Source organism: Oncorhynchus kisutch, linkage group LG11 (assembly GCF_002021735.2).
Source record: "Oncorhynchus kisutch isolate 150728-3 linkage group LG11, Okis_V2, whole genome shotgun sequence".
Classification (NCBI taxonomy): domain Eukaryota; kingdom Metazoa; phylum Chordata; class Actinopteri; order Salmoniformes; family Salmonidae; genus Oncorhynchus; species Oncorhynchus kisutch.
Window position 1 is genome coordinate 51,685,609 of NC_034184.2, and position 20,680 is coordinate 51,706,288.

The 20,680-nt window shown below is 45.0% G+C and overlaps 1 protein-coding gene across 2 annotated transcripts in view; it reads right to left on the reverse strand.

Moving 5' to 3' along the window:
* LOC109899553 (MAGUK p55 subfamily member 7) overlaps positions 1-20,680 on the reverse strand; it is a 258,023-nt gene that overhangs the window by 87,659 nt on the left and 149,684 nt on the right. For both annotated transcript variants that reach the window (XM_031835938.1, XM_020494890.2), the window contains one exon: positions 17,266-17,397. In XM_031835938.1, the coding sequence (XP_031691798.1) occupies positions 17,266-17,397 (132 nt within the window). The remainder of the gene's footprint in view (positions 1-17,265; positions 17,398-20,680) is intronic.

Genomic DNA, 20,680 nt, shown 5'->3' on the forward strand with positions numbered 1-20,680 from the left:
GGTAGCTGGCCCTCAATCCTTTACGCAGCAGCAGGCATTCATCCAGACACTCTCTCTCTCCCTCTCTGTAGCATTGTGCATGACCCGCCCACCTGAGGATCTTTTACAGCCATCTATTTCTGTGTGCTTGAGGGGTACAAAATCCACTTAGTACTTAAATCCCGCTGGATTGATTGCTTTCATTGTACTCCTGCAACTCTTTCATACCTTTGCTTGTACCTGTTGTTTTCTTCCCGTTAACGTTACGACTGCTGAAATGTTTTTAATGACCTGTCAACCCCCCCCCCCCAACTGAAATGGGTTCAGTTGAATACATTGTCTTCGGTTGCATATATAAGAACGCTTGTTCAAGGATTTAACTCGTCATCGACACACATATCACAGGAAAGGGAACAAACATTACTTTATTTGAATGGGTGTTCATTTTTTTGTGGAATTGAGGGATAATTGAATACAGGTGAAATGTTTACAAATTAGATGCGCTGAAATGAAAGGAACTTCCAAAAATGAACACATTATAGTGATGTTAAGTCTGATCTCGCAAAGAATGTAAAAAATTGGGTATTCACCTTATTTGTTAGATATGTAACAATTATTTATTTAACAAACAGTAAGATATATCTGTCCTGCTAATGTTGTGTTTTATGGTCTCCACTCTAGCACCCTGCAGCTAGTCTGGGTGTTGAGGACATGGGTTCTACTAGAGATAGCTTGAAGCTGACAATTGATTGATGTTGGTGATAAAAAACCTAAAAGCTAGCATTCTATAGACAAGATGTGGTGTGTGTGACTCGAGATAGAGAGAGCCTGGAAGAGTTGAGAACAATGCCTCATTGTCTCATCTTCCTGGCATCTGGGAAACTAAGTAAAAGACCATCCTGTGTAGATAACCAAGGTGGCCTATGGGAAGGTTAGAAATGACTGACTAAGCAATCTTGGTATCAGCTACTGTATATAAAAACTGTGCATCGTCTGTAAAGGCTAGACTCTCAGCCTAACAGTCAGTCAAGACTGGTGGGCTGACGGCCTCATTATTGCAATAATTAATCAATATTAAATAAAGATGATTGTTTGAAGAAATGACCAAATCTCTCTCAGTACTGACTTTCCACGACAGTAGATAGGTGTAATCAGAGTCAAGCGTGTTGATTTATATTCAAAGGTTATCCTGCTATTGGCACACTTGTTGAAATATGCAACAGAATGTGACGACAACAACAGTAATTAATGAGGCAGTCTGAGTCTAGACAGTGCAGGTGAGTGCAGGGAGGCAGGAAGTTTTTGGAGGCTTCAGCCCTGTTTCAAAACTTTGTTAATCTATTCGTATTTGCAAATATGCTGAGTGTGTTTATTCAAATGGGGCACCTAATTTTGATGACCGTTGCCTCTCTCTCTCCAGACACCCTGTGTTTTCAATCTCTCGACTCTCCAGACACCCTGTGTTTTCAGTGTCGTCTTAACCCAATAGCTGAGACACAAGACACAGAGGGCAGGGGGAGACAGGGGATAGAGGGATACAGTTTCTTTTTCCATTTCAACTGACAGTGTTCAGTTCAGCTAGTGATGTGTTTACCAGGGCTTCTCTCTCTCACACTTTAGCCATGCTGAGAGAAAACAACATATCGGCAGAGAGCCGGATGGCAGTTCGACGGTGGCAGACAGCGAGACGGCGAAATGTTTCGAAACCGAGCACAGTATCGAGTGTCATCACCGCCGTCACCGTTGCTTTGCCATCCGAACGGACCGAGCCAAGCTAGACGGGTAACGGGTCCGCGGACGTGTAGTCTAGACACATAGTTTGTTGCGAAACAGAAACACGTCATCCCTCGCTTTCTTCCTCTCTCTCCTACCTGTTATTCACATCATCTTCATGACTGTTATTGTTTCTCTAAAGGAAGAGCCTCCTCACTTCTTCACTGTGTGGATGTGCTTCATTTCAATCTGTCTAACCAACTGCCATTTCATTGTAACCTATTGCCACTAGGGCCTAGCCAGGAACACTCAGCGACAACGAGCCTACGTCAATGACGAGTTGATGGTCCACCACGATTATTTCTTGTTTGTTTTGCCTGGGTATACTGACCTATAGTACATCCACAGGTCCAATAGGCAGGACTGTCATGGCTGGCGAGAAGCATGATAGATCACAGGGCAGACCCTGTGTGCCTCGCCTCCCAAATGGCTCCCTATTACCTATTTAGTGCACTACTTTTGACCAGGGCCCACCCATAGGACTCATAGGTCAAAAAAGTAGTGCACTATATATGGAATAGGGTGCCATTTGGGATGCAGAGACCCTGCCTTTTCTTAACTTCTCCAGGACCAGAAATATCCTCTGGTTTCTACCACTTTATCACGACTGTAAATTACCATGTCAACATCACTGTTTTCGTTACCTGTTCACTCGTAATGGGTATTCTCCTCTAATAATAATTTCCTCAAGGTCTTTTCCTCTGTGTGATATTGAGTTAATAAAAAGAGATGGTGGCTGGTCCTGATGGAAAGAGCAGAGGCGTTTGACGTCGGGATAAGACACTCCTTTGGGCTAGAGATCTTCACAGCTTTTCCACTTAATCAAATAATTGGGCCAATTATGGTAACTGGAGAGGTTTCGGTAGGAGGGAAATCAGAGGACGGGTGGAGAGAGGGCAGCACACTGTAAGACCCTGGTGTCAAGGTCGTGGCTAACCCCTTACTGTGACTATAAGCAGCTGAAACATGAAGCAATAGTGAGAGAGAGGAGAGAGAGCGAGAGGGGAGGGAGCGAGACAGAGGGTGGGGGAGGGAGGGAGGGAGAGCGAGAATGGGGGGTGAGACAGGAAAAAGAGAGAAAGAGAGAGAGAGTCGGAGAGAGAGAGACAGAGAGGGACTGTATATAGGGCCTGTAATCTCTCAGAGCAGTGTCCAGACATGAGGGGCGTAGGGTAGCTGCTCTCTGCCTTTCATCTAGTGAGGATATTTTTGTTTTTGTCTGTGTGTTGTTGGCTGGGGGCCAGGTTGTTATGTGATGGAAGTTTTTATTAGCTCTCGTTGGTAGGGAGGGAGGCTCAAGGCTAGCTAAAGAGTAAATAAAGAAGTGAGTAAGCTCTATCTGTTCTTTGTCATTACCGCTCCTTCCATAATCGTATGTTGCACTGGATGTCAGACTAGTCTAGTATAGTCAATCCAGCACTGGAACTTGACCCACTTCCCTGCAGGCCGATCCCTATCCTTGTTCAGGCCAGATCTACGCCAAGAGGGAGGGGGAGAGAAAGAGTAAGAGAGAGAGAGTGAGAGACAGAGAGAAAGAGAGAGAGAGTGGGACAAATGAGCTCTACTTGATAAGAGAACAGGGAAGTCGAGACATCAGCCAAGTCATCAACCAAACTACTGGAAAGGGGTTAGACAGCCAAACAACCAATGAACTGGGTCCAGGGCCAGCAGGGTGAGGACCATTAGGAGAGGCGGAGGGAGAAGGGAGAAAAGGGAGTGAAACAGAGAAAGGGAGAGATTTTAAGAAAGATAGAGGGAGGAGGATGAGTACAATGAACGAGGGGTTCCCCAAGTGCTCCAGGCCTCCTCAGCCTCTGGCAGCTTGGTGTGCTGACCAGAGGAGAGAGGCTCATAGGGGGATAGGGACATGAGAACAGGGCCCTTCAGCCTGCTGCACACACACACGTACACCTGGCAGGCAAGGGCCTGGGCCACATCAGCCAGGAGACAGACAGAGAGAAAGAGAGTGGTGGAGAGAGAGAAGGAAAAAGAATACACTTCTGAAGAGCATGAAGGGGAAAGAGAGCTGTCTGGTTTACAATAGGGCCTGTCTCTCCAGCCCTGGGCTCCAGGAGGAGGTAATGACTGGCTGAGGAGAAACATTTTGTTCACATCAACTAAGCCCAAGCTGTTGAAATAATGAGCACTTCACTAAGAGTTCACTCTCTTCACTCTCTCCCCCTCTGCAACCTCTGTCTCCCCTTCCATCTCTCTCCCCTCCTTCTCTCCGCTCCAACCTCCAGAGTGAATGAGTCAAGTCAGATCTGAGTACCCACTCCTTGGTCGTGTTTTAGAGTGACCCACTCGCCACCCCATCCCACGGCAGTCCACACATCCTCGCCACATCGTTACAGGGCCTCAACGAGCTGTGTAGCGAGTTGGTACACTTCATTCAATATTCTCCAGGGACAAATTCTGAAATGTATATTTTCTGGAAGCTAACGGGCCTGACATGACTTGGAAGCACTATGAGAGATAGAGGCCCCTTCATGGTACGGAGGGGTTTACAGTTGAAACAGTTTTTTTGTAAAAAAGCACAATTCTCCTTTAAGGGCTATGATTGATGTTGGACAATCACAAAGCCCGACGAGTGAGCTATGCTAGGCTACTATGCTAGCAATTAACCATCAAGCGCCTGGCTAAACCTTGGCATTCTTACGAAATAGGTCGCTCTGCACCGACCAACAGCCAGACAGGACACGAGTGGAGAAGAAAAACGTCTCTCTTCCGTGTGCGTTTTGTTTAGATATCCCTCCAAGTTACAGAGGCCTGCCTAAGTCCTGCGTCTTCCGACTCGAAGTCGAGGCCTAAAAATCGGCATTACTTAAAAGGAGCGAGGAGCGAGCGAGCCTCGCTCCCAAAAATTAAGCTGGAGAAGTTAGCGATGTGGAATCATCCTTGTGGAATCAGCAGCGCTTTAGGCTTTGGGTTCGCCGCTCGGCGGTCAATTACTCATCAGTAAGTAAGGTGATCCTCAGCCTCTGCTCTGCTCTTCTCTCCCCCTGATCAGCTCCATATGGGAACCTCTGCCCCGACCACTATAACTATATTTCTAACACATAAATGCTTCTGATTGTTATTCGAGGCCCGGCCAAAACTCAATAGCTTAATCTCCGCGGCGTGATGAGAACTGGAGCAATATTCATTCATATCAGACCGTTAGTGATATTCTCTCTCCGAGTCTCTGTGAGTGGCCGTATAAAAAACACATGCAGAGGGAGACATGGTTGTGGTATTAAGTATGTGATGACAAACGGCTCACACTGAATCTGGATTGCCTCACGGTATATAGGAGGCGACATTGTATTTCTGGGAGCAAACGAAAGTCAGGCAATATCTTCGAGGACTTTTCAACACGAAGTGGAGCCATGAAACCTTAGCAGATAGAGTGGGGCAGGGGCCAGGACAATTACTACAGGAATAGGAAAGACCTCAGATCTCTGCTTAGCACACGTCAGGCAGGACCATGGTATACACTCTTAGAAAAAAGCTGCTAGAACCTAAAAGGATTCTTTGTCTGTCCCCATAGGAGAACCCTTTGAGGAACCCGTTTTGGTTCCAGTTAGATCCCTTTTGAGTTCCATGTAGAACCCTTTACACAATGGAACCCAAAATAGTTCTACCTGGGACCAAAAGGGGTTCTACCTGGAACCAAAAAGGGTTCTCCTATTTTTTTATTTTACCTTTATTTAACTAGGCAAGTCAGTTAAGAACAAATTCTTATTTTCAATGACGGCCTAGGAACAGTGGGTTAACTGCCTGTTCAGGGGCAGAACGACAGATTTGTACCTTGTCAGCTCGGGAGAGAACCGGGCTGGGGCCAGGACAGTTACTGCACCAGCAGCTATAGTGTCTACAGGGATGGCTGGGCCTTCAGGGATCTATTGGCTGGGGCTTGGGCTTAGGTAAAGGACTGGGGATTGAGTATAGAGGCTGGGGCCAGGACAATTAGAGCAGCAGTAGCAGCAGGGGCTGGGGCCAGGGCCATAGAACCTGCTGGCTGGCTGGGTCTTCAGCAGTCAGGTGGCTGGCGATGGAATTGGGGCTGGGGCTCTGGCTGAAACTAAAGGAGTGGTGGTGGTTGGGTCTTTAGGAGTCTGGGTTTGTGTGGCCTGGCCATATTAGAGAACCAGAGGCCTGGGTCCAGGGATCCTCTTACCCAGCCCTACCCCAAACCTCTAAATCCCCACCCCCCTCAACCTGCCAGCGAAAACAAGCAGGCGTCTCCATTTCACACACACATCCCTCGGCCCGTAACGACCACTCATAACATTGTCCCGGGAACGGCGTCTGAGCCCGTGGCATTCAACAAACGTTATGTTTCCCTCCAAATTGAACGAGACAAGAAAAAACAAATGCAAGTGGTCGGGCCGGGGGAGAGAACGTGTTTTGACATGATGTCACTTAACAGCAAAGTGTAACGGCGACAATAAACTCTCGTTCCGGCCCGGCCGCACCGGCAAGTCCGCCCGCCACCGTGTTGACTGAAGTATTTAGGATATAAATATAAATGTAGTGGAAACCACATGCTGGCATTCTGCTCTAGCCAGATGTTGACCATGGGAAAATAGAATCACAATGGAAACAAGGCCTCCTGGACATTAAAACGCAATTAACTCCAATCATATCTTTACGTGTAAAAGTGTGCAATTCAGCCTTACGTCAGACTTCAGTCAGACGGATGGCATATCATCCCTACAACATATAGAATCATTCAGAAACAGAGCCAATACGCATTTATGAGGCCTTGCACACTTCTTCCCACCAAGACATTACACAGCATTGTCTAAAAAAACGGAATGAAAGAAAGAGAAGCGGTACTCAGGTAATACTGTAATTAATGTATGTGGTCATGATTGGGGATGAAGTTCGTAATTCATTTTGGTAGGCCTACATTATAATAAAATGCAGTAAAGAATGTGCTACTTCTTAGCGTAGGACTCAGCAGATGAAAGACCTTACTATCAGTGAAACGGAGAGAAGCCAGAGAGAGAGAGAGAAAAGGGTACTTTAAGCTATGTTAAACAATTTTTCTCCTAGTATTTCATGCCACAATGACCGCTCCTGTATGTGTGTGTGTGTCTGCTGTTTGCTGTCTCACTATTCTCGCTGGGTGACCTATTGCATGCCTCTCCACCTCTTTTATTAAATCACTTGTGATTACAACCAATAAAAACCTACCCAGAGAAACTCAGGCTAAAATGTCCTATTTTATTTCCTTAACCCTGCTCTTGACCTGGGAGTGTAATTAACAGGTATTATGAGAAAAAGGAAAATTGTGGGTAATTATCATGATAATTACAGGGGACATTCCAAGGACGAGCTGAGACTGCCAGATACTGTGTGTTGGTGTGTGTCCCCCCTCCTCCTTCCCTTCACAGGCTCTTAATGTTATGATAGAGTCATTACACACTCTGAGAAAACATATTTAGCAGGCCCACCTCAGTATTTCAGACAGGTGCTTGTGTGTTAAGTCGCAACCCAGGATTCACAGTGTGTAAGAGCCAGCATGTATGCTTATGCTCAATCCCCTAACTGGGCCTGCCTGGGTTCCTACTTCTGCCCTGAGCTGTGTGTGTGTGTGTGTGTGTGTGTGTGTGTGTGTGTGTGTGTGTGTGTGTGTGTGTGTGTGTGTGTGTGTGTGTGTGTGTGTGTGTGTGTGTGTGTGTGTGTGTGTGTGTGTGTGTGTGTGTGTGTGTGTGTGTGTGTGTGTGTGTGTGTGTGTGTGTGTGTGTGTGTGAGTGTGTGTGTGTGTGTATACAACTAAAATTACAAAGTTGTTGTGCCTCTAGTCTCTCTCTGGGATTGTTTAGTGTTTTCTCCTGAAATGACCTCGCCAAGAAAACAGCACTTTCACATGTCATATCTCATTTCCATAAGTGACCTGGCAACACACAAGGAGCGCCGCACAGCGACAGCCAATAACGCACACATTCCCCAACCTCAGCCCTGACTCTCGCAATGCCACACCAAAGGAATGCTGAAGTACAGAACTTGGGTCATACCTTGGGGAGAGGAAGCAACTAGAGATGATAAAAACAAGGTGGGAAAGTTCTAGAGGCCTGAAACCATCTCGGCATTTAAGATGACAGATGATAGCAAATGGTCTCAGTGTGCCTTGAGATCAATATGGGAACATGGTAATAACGTTTCTGTGATGTGGGGTGTTCTGAGGCTATGAGTGTGGATCACTCACCAGACTGGCATGAGCTACATTAGATAGGGGCTGTCACACATTATAGACACAAACCCAGAGAACTGGCCATGACCTCTACAGCTAACCTGTGGTGGGTGGTGGGTCTGGGTTTCTTTCAAAGACTCCACCAGCCACCTAATCGCCACATCAGGTGAGGTAACAATTAACAAAAATGTTGGTAATTTAATACATTCGGCCAGTGACTAGACAGAATTAGGCGGAACTGAAACCACTGTGTGGACAAACACACAAAGTTACACATCTAATAGGCTGCATGCTAACCTTTTTGGGATAGGGGGCAGCATTTTCACTTTTGGATGAATAGCGTGCCCAGAGTGAACTGCCTTCTACTCTGTCCAAGATGCTAATATATGCATATTATTATTAGTATTGGATAGAAAAAACTCTGACTCTAAAACACTCTGACTTAGAAACACAAATTTTCTAAAACTGTTTGAATGATGTCTGTGAGTATAACAGAACTCATATGCAGGCAAAAACCTGAGAAAAACTCCAACCAGGAAGTGGGAAATCTGAGGTTCGTAGTTTTTCAAGTCAGCCCCCATTGAATATACAGGGTGATATTAGTTATGTTTCACTTCCCAAGGCTTCCACTAGATGTCAACAGTATTTAGAACCTGTTTTGAGGATTCTACTCTAAAGGAGGGGCTCATAAGGGCTCTTTGAGTGAGTGGTCTGGCATAGTGCCACAGCCTCGGTCTGCCGCTCTCACGTGAAAGGTAGCTACGTTCCACTTAATTTTTACAGACAAAGGAATTGTCCTAAAGATTGATTCCATACTTAGGTTGGCATGTTTCTACGGGCTGTAACGGAACTTTTTTAACTTTTCATCCGACATTCGGCGCGACCTGATTTGCTTTTGGATTTGTTTACCAAACGCCCTAAAAAAATAAGATATTTGGACAAAACTGATGGACATTATCGAACAAAACAAACATTTATGGTGGAACTGGGATTCCTGGGAGTGCATTCTGATGAAGATCATCAAAGGTAAGTGAATATTTTAAATGTTATTTCTGAGTAATGTTGCCTACCCAATATCGTTTTTGGCTGCTTTGTTGTCTAAAGGCTTATTGCATGGTTTGCTTTCTCCGTAAAGTTTTTTTGAAATCTGACACAGCGGTTGCATTAAGGAGAAGTTTATCAAAATGTCCATGTATAATAGTCGTACCTTTATCAATGTTTATATGAGTATTTCTGTAAATTGATGTGCCTCTCTGCAATATCACTGCATGTTTTAGAACTAGTGAACGTAACGCGCCAATGTAAACTCAGATTTTTTTATATAAATATGAACTTTATCAAACAAAACATAAATGTGTTGTGTAACATGAATTCCTATGAGTGCCATCTGATGAAGATCATCAAAGGTTAGTGATTAATTTTATCTCTATTTCTGCTTTTTGTGACTCCTCTCTTTGGCTGTAAAAAATGGCTGTGTTTTTCTGTGGCTTGGTGGTGACCTAACAATCGTTTGTGGTGCTTTCGCTGTAAAAACTTTTTGAAATCAGACACTGGCTGGATTAACGAGAATGTTATCTTTAAAATGGTTGTATGGTGTTTATCTTTAAAATGGTGTTTTGAATTTGGCGCCCTGCACTTTCACTGACTGTTGCGGGGGTGTTCCGCTAGACAGGTTAAAGATGGACACATGCTATACCACCATGGAACCAAACGCTCCGGACACAAACTACTGCCAGTTCCAAATTGAAGTGATCCAATCCTATACCACCATGGAACCAGGACGCACCAGATGTTTCCTCATGTTTTACACTCCAGAACATTCGAGAACACTCCATCTTCTTCACAGAGCACCAAACCCCCAGCTCATCCATCAAATGAAAGATGTATGGGTTTTATAGCACACAACTATATTTGTAAAACACTAACATGTGTCCTACCTGCCTACCCTAATCTCATCTGCTGCTCCATGAATCCCACAGAGTAGCGTTACAAACGACTTGATTTCCGAACACTAATGTAAATAGAAAAAAAAGTTACATCCTCATATTATGTTTTAAATGGCTGCAGTGCCATTGTGTACCACTTTCATTGACTACAGTTGAAATTAACATAAGCTTCTCCATAAGCACTCCAAGCATAAAGTTCACAGTCAAGCCAACGGTATTAAGATTCCATTGAGACACAGAGACAGACAGAGAGAGTGATGGGTGGGTATTATCTGATTGATTGATTATCCGATCTGATTATCTGCATGTGTTTACGACTCTGAGACAAAAGAAGAGATGAGGCAGTAGGAGCGATCCAGCTCTAATGGTGTCAGAATGGTGAATTGAAGACTAAAGGAGTGCCCTCCTAAAGACCAGATGGAAAAATGTTTTTTTAATGTTTTTTTTACATGTCAATATCTGATTGTGATGCAAGTCATTCTTTAGTTCTTTCTCGGAAGATCTGGTAGGTAGCACTCTAAAACAGTATAAAATGAAAATGAACATCGGAGACTCAAAGACAAGTTCAGTGTTCTTAACGAGAAGTCCAGCTGATCCACCAGGCATCTAGAGTGAGAGTTCACAAAGTTGTATTGATTAGGTACAGGGCAGTCGACTAGGTTGGCAAGGGCCAACTGGATGGCATGTCACCGGAAGAGCCCGACACCCACACAGGAGATGATGCCCTTGGTATGGAGAGTATTTTCCATGGCACAGTCGCTCTTAATGGGAAACCCAATAGAGAGAGAGAGAAAGAGAGAGAAAGAGAGAGGAGAAAGGAAAGGAAAGTGACAATGATCCTGTCAGGTTCCTGGCCTGGTGTTTTGACAGCTCCTAATGATGCTTAACAACCTGGAGATGGAGGTTTGGGTGTCTGGGGGTCTAGACGGACATCTGGGCGGATTGAGGTGCATGATGGAAAGGACTGTATTCCAAATGGCACACTGATTCCCATTTATCATACTTCTTTTGACTAGGGCCCTGGGGTTTGGTTCTGGTCAAAAGTAATGCACTATAGGGAATAGGGTGCCATTTGGGATACACACAAGGTGGTGGACCAGCGTCTTTCCCCAGTCTTTTAAAAAAGTGAAAAACTGATGCACACAAACAAAAGGACAACAGAGAGAGGGAAAGAAGAGATGGACAAACAGTCAGAACAACAGACAGACAGACAGACAGACAGACAGACAGACAGACAGACAGACAGACAGACAGACAGACAGACAGACAGACAGACAGACAGACAGACAGACAGACAGACAGACAGACAGACAGACAGACAGACAAATAAAGAGTGATACACTAGCGTTCAAAAGTTTGGGGTCACTTAGAAATGTCCTTGTTTTTGAAAGAAAAGAGGTGACTCCAGGATGCTGGCCTTCTAGGCAGAGTTCCTCTGTTCAGTGTCTGTGTTATTTTGCCCATCTTGTGCACCGGGGCCTCCCACTCATCTTTCTATTCTGGTTAGAGCCAGTTTGCGATGTTCTGTGAAGGGAGTAGTACAGAGAGATCTTTAGTTTCTTGAACATTTCTCGCATGGAATAGGCTTCATTTCTCAGAACAAGAATAAACTGATGAGTTTCAGAATACATTTCTTTGTTTCTGGCCGTTTTGAGCCTGTAATCGAACCCACAAATGCTGATGCTACAGATACTCAACTAGTCTAAAGAAGGTCAGTTTTATTGCTTCTTTAATCAGCACTACAGTTTTTACCTGTGATAACTTAATTGCAAAAGGGTTTTCTAATGATCAATTAGCCTTTTAAAAGGATAAACTTGGATTAGCTAACACAACGTGCCATTGGAGCACAGGAGTGATGGTTGCTGATAATGGGCCTCTGTACGCCTATGTAGATATTCCATGAAAAAAAATCAGCCGTTTCCAGCTACAATAGTCATTTACAACAATTAACAATGTTGCTTTTATTTCAAAAACAAAGTGACCCCAAACTTTTGAACGGTAGCGTATATAGATGTGTAGAGATGAAGGGATCCACAAGAGAATGGCACAGAGAGAGCAGTGGAGTAGAGCGAGCCATAAAAAACATAAAACAGCGGGGAAAACACAGCAAGCATCTCCAATCTGCTATTTACATCTGCGTCATGACAGGGTTTAAAAACAGCCAAATGAGAGGAGCAGGACACATCGACCACAGCCTTGCTTGAGTCCCAAATGACACCATAATCTCTATATAGTGCACTAAATTTGAACAGGCAAAGGTAATGCACTTTATAGGAAACAGGGTGCCATTTGGGACAGCCCTGGATTCTCCCTAATGTTTTCAGACTATCCAACGGTCAGACCTAATGCCTGCGGTATCTCTGTTGATTCATTTTTCACTACTTTTACAATTATTTTTACTTTCTTTTCAAAGATGCAGGATGAAGATGGTGTGGTGAGGAGTTTGTCTCTCTCTCTCGGGTCCTTAGGCTCCTGGCTTGGGGAGGTTGAATTGTGTAACGCCAGTGCTTCTCTCCCATCCTGGCAACTCTGGATGCCAGCGCTTATATTAGGCAGTCTGTACTCAGCCCCTTTATCACCAGAAAGAAGGCCTATGGGCCCTGATAAAAAGTCATGCACATTATAGGGAATTGGATGCCATTTGGGACGTACACACTATATCCCGGTGCTCAGAGGAGACAGAAGTTGGTCTTGACGCAACTCTTGTGTTCGTTCCACTCAAATGTAGTTTTGGGTAACCTAATCCAAAATAACACATTCTTCCAATAAAAATAAACGTCTGGCCTTATTTCTGGAGCAGGCAGCACCCACATGTTTATGCCTCTCTCTATTCAAACATTATTTCATTGTCCCGACATTGGACCTAATAAAACAAAAGGTTTGGGTTACAGCGGGTGCCAAAGAATGGACTGGGGGGGGGGGTCCCCTGCTGGGTCCCCTGCTATACTCGGCCTTGTCTCAGGATGGTAAGTTGGTGGTTGAAGATATCCCTCTAGTGGTGTGGGGGCTGTGCTTTGGCAAAGTGGGTGGGGTTATATCCTGCCTGTTTGGCCCTGTCATGGGGTATCATCGGATTGGGCCACAGTGTCTCCTGACCCCTAATGTCTCAGCCTCCAGTATTTATGCTGCAGTAGTTTGTGTGTCGGGGGGCTAGGGTCAGTCTATTATATCTGGAGTATTTCTCCTGAATTATCCGGTGTCCTGTGTGAATTTAAGTATGCTCTCTCTAACGCTTTCTCTCTTTCTTTATTTCTTTCTCTCTCTCTCGGAGGACCTGAGCCCTAGGACCATGCCTCAGGACTACCTGGCATGATGACTCTTTGTTGTCCCCAGTCCACCTGGCGTGCTGCTGCTACACTTTCAACTGTTCTGCCTGCGGCTATGGAACCCTGACATGTTCACTGTGATTACTATTATTTGACCATGCTGGTCATTTATGAACATTTGAACATCTTGGCCATGTTCTGTTATAATCTCCACCCGGTACAGCCAGAAGAAAACTGGCCACCCCTCATAGCCTGGTTCCTCTCTAGGTTTCGGCCTTTCTAGGGAGTTTTTCCTAGCCACCATGCTTCTACACCTGCATTGCTTTCTGTTTGGGGTTTTAGGCTGGGTTTCTGTATAGCTGATGTAAGAAGGGCTATATAAATCAATTTGATTTGAAATGAAATATGGAGTTTTTACGGTATGAAGTCACAGCGTGAAAAATGATAGCAATTAATCAGAGCTACCGAATACAATCCACTCAACTAATCACAATTAAGCTAATGGATGAGTCACCAGTAAAGGCCTCAGCATGCTAACTATGAAACAGTCCCCTGAAGATAAAGCCAAAACATGCAAAGAGAGAAAGAGAGACGGGAAATAAATTACCTCAATACTCTCAGTGCTCTTGTTATGATGTCAAGTGTGAGAATTTCAGGCTGATTATGTCAAATTGCAAGTTAAAAGGCACATCCAGGCCTCCTGAGCAGCCCTGCGGTCTAAGGCACTGTGTCGCAGTGCTTGAAGTGTCACTACAGACCCGGGTTCAGTCTTAGGCCGTGACCGGGAGACCCATGAGGTGGTGCACAATTGGCCCAGTGTTGTCTGGGTTAAGGGAGGTTTTGGCGGGGCACCTGCAAGCTGACCTAGGTCGCCAGCTGGACGATGTTTCCTCTGACACGTTGGTGTTACTGGCTTCCGGGTTAAGGGAGCAGTATGTCAAGAAGCAGTGCGGCTTGGCAAGGTCATGTTTAGGAGGCTCTCGACCTTCGTCTCTCCTGAGTCCGTAGGGGAGTTGCAGCGATAGGAAAAGACACATCCAAGTCAATTTGGTGCAGTGGAAGATGAAGACCCTACACAATTTGGGGCCTTTATTGGCAGAAATGCTAAAATGGCGGTGTTGCCTTAATGGTTTCACTCCTAATTGTCTGACATAGCCAAGAGATGAAAGGTACAATCACTGAAGGTGGGATCCTCCTCTTCCCAAACCTTATGTCTGAATGATTGTTTACTGTTATTTAATTTAATTTCAATACAGGTCTATCTGAAAGAAGAAAAAAAAATCAGTTGGGGTTGGAGCTACAGTAATGATGATGCCATATAGATATTGTAATATTTGGATTGGATATCTTACAAAGTAAACACAGTTATTTCCTCATTGCAAAGCTATGGGTTATTATAAGTTACCCAGCCCTGGTTGTGGTTGTGGCGTGCAGACTACAGACAGACTATGGCCACAGTGCTCTCTCCAGTCTACAGTCAGTGAGTGAGTCACCCAGAGTAGTGAACAACAGTGGTCAACCAACCCACACCGTCCACTCACAGCGCTGCTGCTCCAGAGGAGGGAGGGCTACCGTGTGAAGTTCTGGCAGGAGCGTGATTACAGAGAGAGAGAGGAACACTGGGAAATGAAGGCGGTGGCTCTTTGAGATGGCCCAGACCAGACTCAGACCACGGAGTGGGCAGCAGCCCTGAATTGGCTCTCTCATCAGCATAGGTGCTAGGCCCTTCCCTCTCCGCCCGAGTCGCCACCAGCTCGCCGCATGCAAATAGAATCATCACCATCAAACGTTCAGACGTGACATTTCTGGAAGACGGACAGCGGGTGGCCATAAGTCGGTTGGAGGCCCCATTGGAATGTATTGTTTTGTTTTCAGTTGCAGACAGCTAGCAAACACAGGAATCCTCCTCCTGTACCACTGCCAAGCCTCAATTAGAGCACAATAAGGGTCCTTCAGGCAGTGAGAGGGCAGCCCAAACATGAGATGAAACCACACTGTGCTGAGGGACGGACGGATAAGCCACATACTCTGAATGGTCAATAGGCTTGGACCCCTTGACATTAAATCACTCTGTACACGTATAACACATTTTAGAACACTTCAGTGTTTCGTCAACATAAAACCCTTTGACACTATTGTACTGCCAAAACAACATCATCACACATTCCAAATTCATGTTTCAGAGTTGACCTCTAAGGATCCAAATACAATCAGAAGAGAAAAACAAGCTGACATGTAGGAGGCTAGTGAAAAATGCAACCTGACAATTAAACCTGACTGGGGCCTGTGTGTAAATCACATTATGGTTTCTGAGATGTGACCTTACTTACATCAGCCCTAGTAGTAGTAGTGGGCTGGAAAAAACAATAGCAGAGCAAAAACAATAAGGAGCTAGAGAACATTCCAGAGCCAGAGGGACTGACTGAGTCACTTATTACAGTGACCAGCCGGGGGAACTGGAACATGCAAGGGGAAGGCTGGAATCCAAAATTACTTTAGGTGTGTTCTGTTCCTCGCCGGTTCCCTGAGGTGTGGTTAGAGGGGAGGGGAGAGGGGAGGTGAGACGGCGGGCAGGCACAGAGCCAAATAAAGGTCTGAGAAAACCTCAATGGAACCTCAAAATAAAGCAAGACCAGCCAAGACAGGACACTACTGTTACTGTAGCACACACACACACACCAGATCAAAGAGGGCCTCCACACACAACAAAGGGTGGCACTCTGATGACAGAGCTCTGTGACAGACCGCCATGCCAGACATGACACTGAGGTCAGGACCGTGATGGTGGCGGGGGGGGGGGGGGGGATGGATGGATGGAAAGAGTGAGTTGGAATACAGGTTGAGAGAGAAAGTCTGAGAAAAAGAGAGGATTCAGAAATAAAGGATGAGTTAAAGAAAGAGAGGATACGGAGAGAAAGCGAATGAGAGAGGATGCAAAGATAGATGGTAGTAGAAAGAAAAAGAGAGGGATGGTGGATGAGAGAAAGAGGGATGAGAGAGAAAGAGAGGAGGGGGTGAGAGACCACACCCACCAGCTGACCACAAAGAGGTGTGTGTGTGTGTATATATATGTGTTGACGTGTCCCCACAAGAATAGTAAATAAACAAATATTTGACCAACTAGGGACATCTAGTTCGTCCCCACAAGGTAAAATGCTAATTCTAGGGGGTTTAGGATTATGGTTAGACTTAGTGTTAGAATTCGGTTTAAGGTTAGGAGCTAGGGTTAGGTTAAGGGATAGGGTTAAGGTTAGGTTTTTGTATTAGGGTAAGAGTACAGGTTAGGGTTAGGTTTAGGGGTTCGGGAAAATAGGATTTTGAATGGGACTGAATTGTGTCCCCACAAGGTTAGCTGTACAAGACTGTGTGTGTGTGCGCGCGTGTTTGTCACATGTCTGCATATGTGTGAAGCATGTGTGTATGTGAGAGAGAGCAGAGCAGGGCTGACCAGGGGAATGTGTGGTATGTCTCTCAGTGGGGAGAGGAGGAACTGGAGCTGGATGTAAAGGATGAAAGTGAGAAAGGGAACCAGGCCAAGACATTGGTTGCATCCCAAATGGCACCCTATTCCATTTACACTGCACTACTTTTAACCAGAGCCGATAGGTCTCTGGTCAAAAGTAGTGCACTATGTAGAGAATAGGATGCCATTTGGGGCGCAGTTCATGCTGCTGCCACTGATGTTGTTGTTGGGGTCAGACATCGCTATAAGGATGTGAGCTGGGAGCGTGATGAGAGCACCACAAGGGAGGAAACCAAACAGATACTGTTCATTGGCCAGACTGATTCACAGAACATTACACAAAAACAATGTGAGAACTAGCACAGTGCTACTGGGCAGACTGTTACAAAGTTGTCACATCTGGTTCGCCAGACTCAGACTTGTTCTTGACCAGCTGTATGATCTTCACTGACTCCTCGTCATTGTGTGTGTATGTGTGTGTGTGTGTGTGTGTGTGTGTGTGTGTGTGTGTGTGTGTGTGTGTGTGTGTGTGTGTGTGTGTGTGTGTCTGTTGTGAGGGGGACTTACGAGAGGCTCCTTGTTCTTGACCAGCCGTATGATCTTCACTGACGCCTCGTCATTGTGTGTGTATATGTGTGTTGTAAGACTATGACTTACGAGAGGCTCCTTGTTCTTGACCAGTCGTATGATCTTCACTGACTCCTCGTCATCATCGATGTCATCGGGCAACGGAGGCAGATCGGGGTCAAAACTCTTCTGGGCTACCGTGTCATGGACGGACAGAAGACTCTACGGAGGAGAAGAAAAGGGGGATGAAAGAGGATAGGAAAGTGGGCGGGGGGGGTGAAAGGAGAGTGAAAGAGGAGGCAAGTGGAGAGGAAAGAGAGGGGTTCAAATTCACCATTCAAAGACTAGATCCCTATACAACAGTACAAACTAGAGGTCGACCGATTATGATTTTTCAACGCCGATACCGATTATTGGAAGACCAAAGTATTTGGGGGGGAAAAAATCGTCCGATTCTTAAAAAAAAAAAAAAAAAAATGACAATTACAACAATACTGAATGAACACTTATTTTAACTTAAAATAATACATCAATAAAATCAATTTAGCCTCAAATAAATAATGAAACATGTTCAATTTGGTTTAAGTAATGCAAAAACAAAGTGTTGGAGAAGAAAGTAAAAGTGCAATATGTGCCATGTAAGGCAAGCTAACGTTTAAGTTCCTTGCTCAGAACATGAGAACATTTGAAAGCTGGTGGTTCCTTTAAACATGAGTCTTCAATATTCCCAAGTAAGAAGTTTTAGGTTGTAGTTATTATAGGAATTATAGGACTATTTCCCTCTATGCCATTTGTATTTCATTAACCTCTGACTATTGGATGTTCTTATAGGCACTTTAGTATTGCCAGTGTAACAGTATAACTTCCGTCCTTCCTCTCCTCACTCCTCCCTGGGCTCAAACCAGGAACACAACGACAACAGCCACCCTCAAAGCAGCGTTACCCATGCAGAGCAAGGGAAACAACCACTCCAAGGCTCAGAGCGAGTGACGTTTGAAACGCTATTAGCGCGGGCGAACTAGCTAGCCATTTCACTACGGTTACACCAGCCTCATCTCGGGAGTTGATAGGCTTGAAGTGATAAACAGCGCAATGCTTGACGCACAACAAAGAGCTGCTGGCAAAACGCAAAGAAAGTGCTGTTTGAATGAATGTTTACGCGCCTGCTTCTGCCTACCACCGCTCAGTTAGATACTTAGATACTTGTATGCTTGTATGCTCAGTCAGATTATATGCAACGCAGGACACGCTAGATAATATCTAGTAATATCATCAACCATGTGTAGTTAACTAGTGATTATGATTGATTGATTGTTTTTATAAGATAAGTTTAATGCTAGCTAGCAACTTACCTTGGCTTACTGCATTCGCATAACAGGCAGACTCCTTGTGGAGTGCAACGAGAGAGAGGCAGATCTCTCTCTCTCTTATTGCGTTGGACTAGTTAACTGTAAAGTTGCAAGATTGGATCCCCCGAGCTGACAAGGTGAAAATCTGTTGTTTTGCCCCTGAACGAGGCAGTTAACCCACCGTTCCCAGGCCGTCATTGAAAAAAAGAATGTGTTCTTAACTGACTTGCCTAGTTAAATAAAGATTAAATAAAGGTGTAACAAACAAAAAAATCATCCAAATCGGTCCCCAGAAATACCAATTTCCGATTGTTATTGAAACTTGAAATCGGCCCTAATTAATCGGCCATTCCGATTAATCGGTCGACCTCTAGTACAAACCCATACTACAAACATGCTGAGATCCTTTCAACTAGAGGGAGAGAAACGGCAGAGAGAAACAGTGTCCCATGTGGCTCAGTGGGTAGAGTGTGGTGCTTTCAACACCAGGGTTGTGTGTTTGATACCCACGGGGGACCAGTGTGAAAATGTATGCACCCTGCCTCAAGTACCTGTTGATGGATTTGATTTCGTTAAAGTCCCATTATACTAGCTACAAGTGTTAATTGCTATTAAGGCTGATCGTTGGACTCATAGATCTTCCTGAATAAAAGGAGGTTAACGCCACGCTGAGACGCTATGAATCATGGGAAATGAATTACCCTCCCCTGGTAACGGTTTTTGTATTTCCAGAGAGTGAGTGTGTGTCGGGACGGTCCCATGGGAGCGCTAGCTAGCTGATGTTCAGCGATGAGCAAAGTAATGAAGTTCTCAGCTGCCTCACATATTTCACACTCTCACGAGCAGCAGGGGGAAAAACGAGACGACACAGACGAGAATGATCGCATTCATTTTTCAAACAATTTAACGGCTCCGTGTCGTCTCCGAATGCTGCTGGAAACAAACTGTTTTTTCCATGAAATAAAAAACATAGTCTAATCACGTACCAGAAAGAGGAGGATGAGAGAGGAAGGATAGAGAGGAGGAGAGAAGGAGAAGAGCAGTCTGTTTTATGACATGGGAGCATGATGCACTACAGCGTTCCAAGATGTTCCTAAAGAAGACCAGATGAGAGGAGTGGGAGAAGGAGGAGGAAGAAGAAGGAGAGACAACTGGTGTGCTGTGCCCAAAGCTCCACTGGGACTCCACCTGCAGCAGACACACCGCCTTCGTCTAGTCACCCTTAGGCCAACCCTAATGGACACTGGCTTTAACTGTGTGGCACTAACTATCTTTTGTCATCATGTTTGTATATGGTTCCTGGGAGCAGTGGAAACACATTTCCTTATGTGAGGACAAATGATGTAATAATAGTAAAGATAACTTATCTTCACACAACTCTAGAACAGTATAATAACAGACATTATACTAGCCAGTGTGGAAGGTAGTCTAGTGGTTAGAGTGGTTAAAGCATTGGACTTGTAACCGAAAGGTTGCAAGATCGATTCCCCGAGCTGACAAGGTAAAAATCTGTTGTTCTGCCCCCCCTGAACGAGGCAGTTAATCCACTGTTCCTAGGTCGTCATTGAAAATAAGAATTTGTTCTTGACTTGCCTAGTTAAATAAAGGTAAAATACATGTTTTTTTAAAGCAGCCTGCACCAGACCGTGCTCCATTCAGAGCTGATTAAAATATTACAGAACAAATATTTTCAGAGGAACGCTCTCTCTCTTTCTCGATTTGCTGAGGCCAAATCTCCTTTTCCGTTTTTCTTTGTTTCTTCTCCTCTCCTCTTTTTAGGAGGTTAGAGAAAACGTTTAATGTGGTGTTGTATCGAGTTTCCAGAGTTTTCCGAAAACAACACCGCCGATGAAACACTGCTGCCCTGTGCCGATGTGACTCCGGAGAGAGGAGTTTTCACTCCGAGGATAGACAGACGGACGGACGGACACACGCAGTGTCCCCCACCTCCCTGGTGAGGTGTCGCTGTCACTCATAACACCTGATCTGGTTCGTCAACAACACCAAGGCCTGTTACTATGTGCCAATCACAGCTTATTCCTGTTTCAACAGCTTCTATAACTTCCTTAACCCAACCCAGCTCACCTCAGGCCTCACAGCTCTCCCCTCCTACCCTCTCCTTCTCACAGCCTTGTGTCTATGTGTGTGAGTGTGTG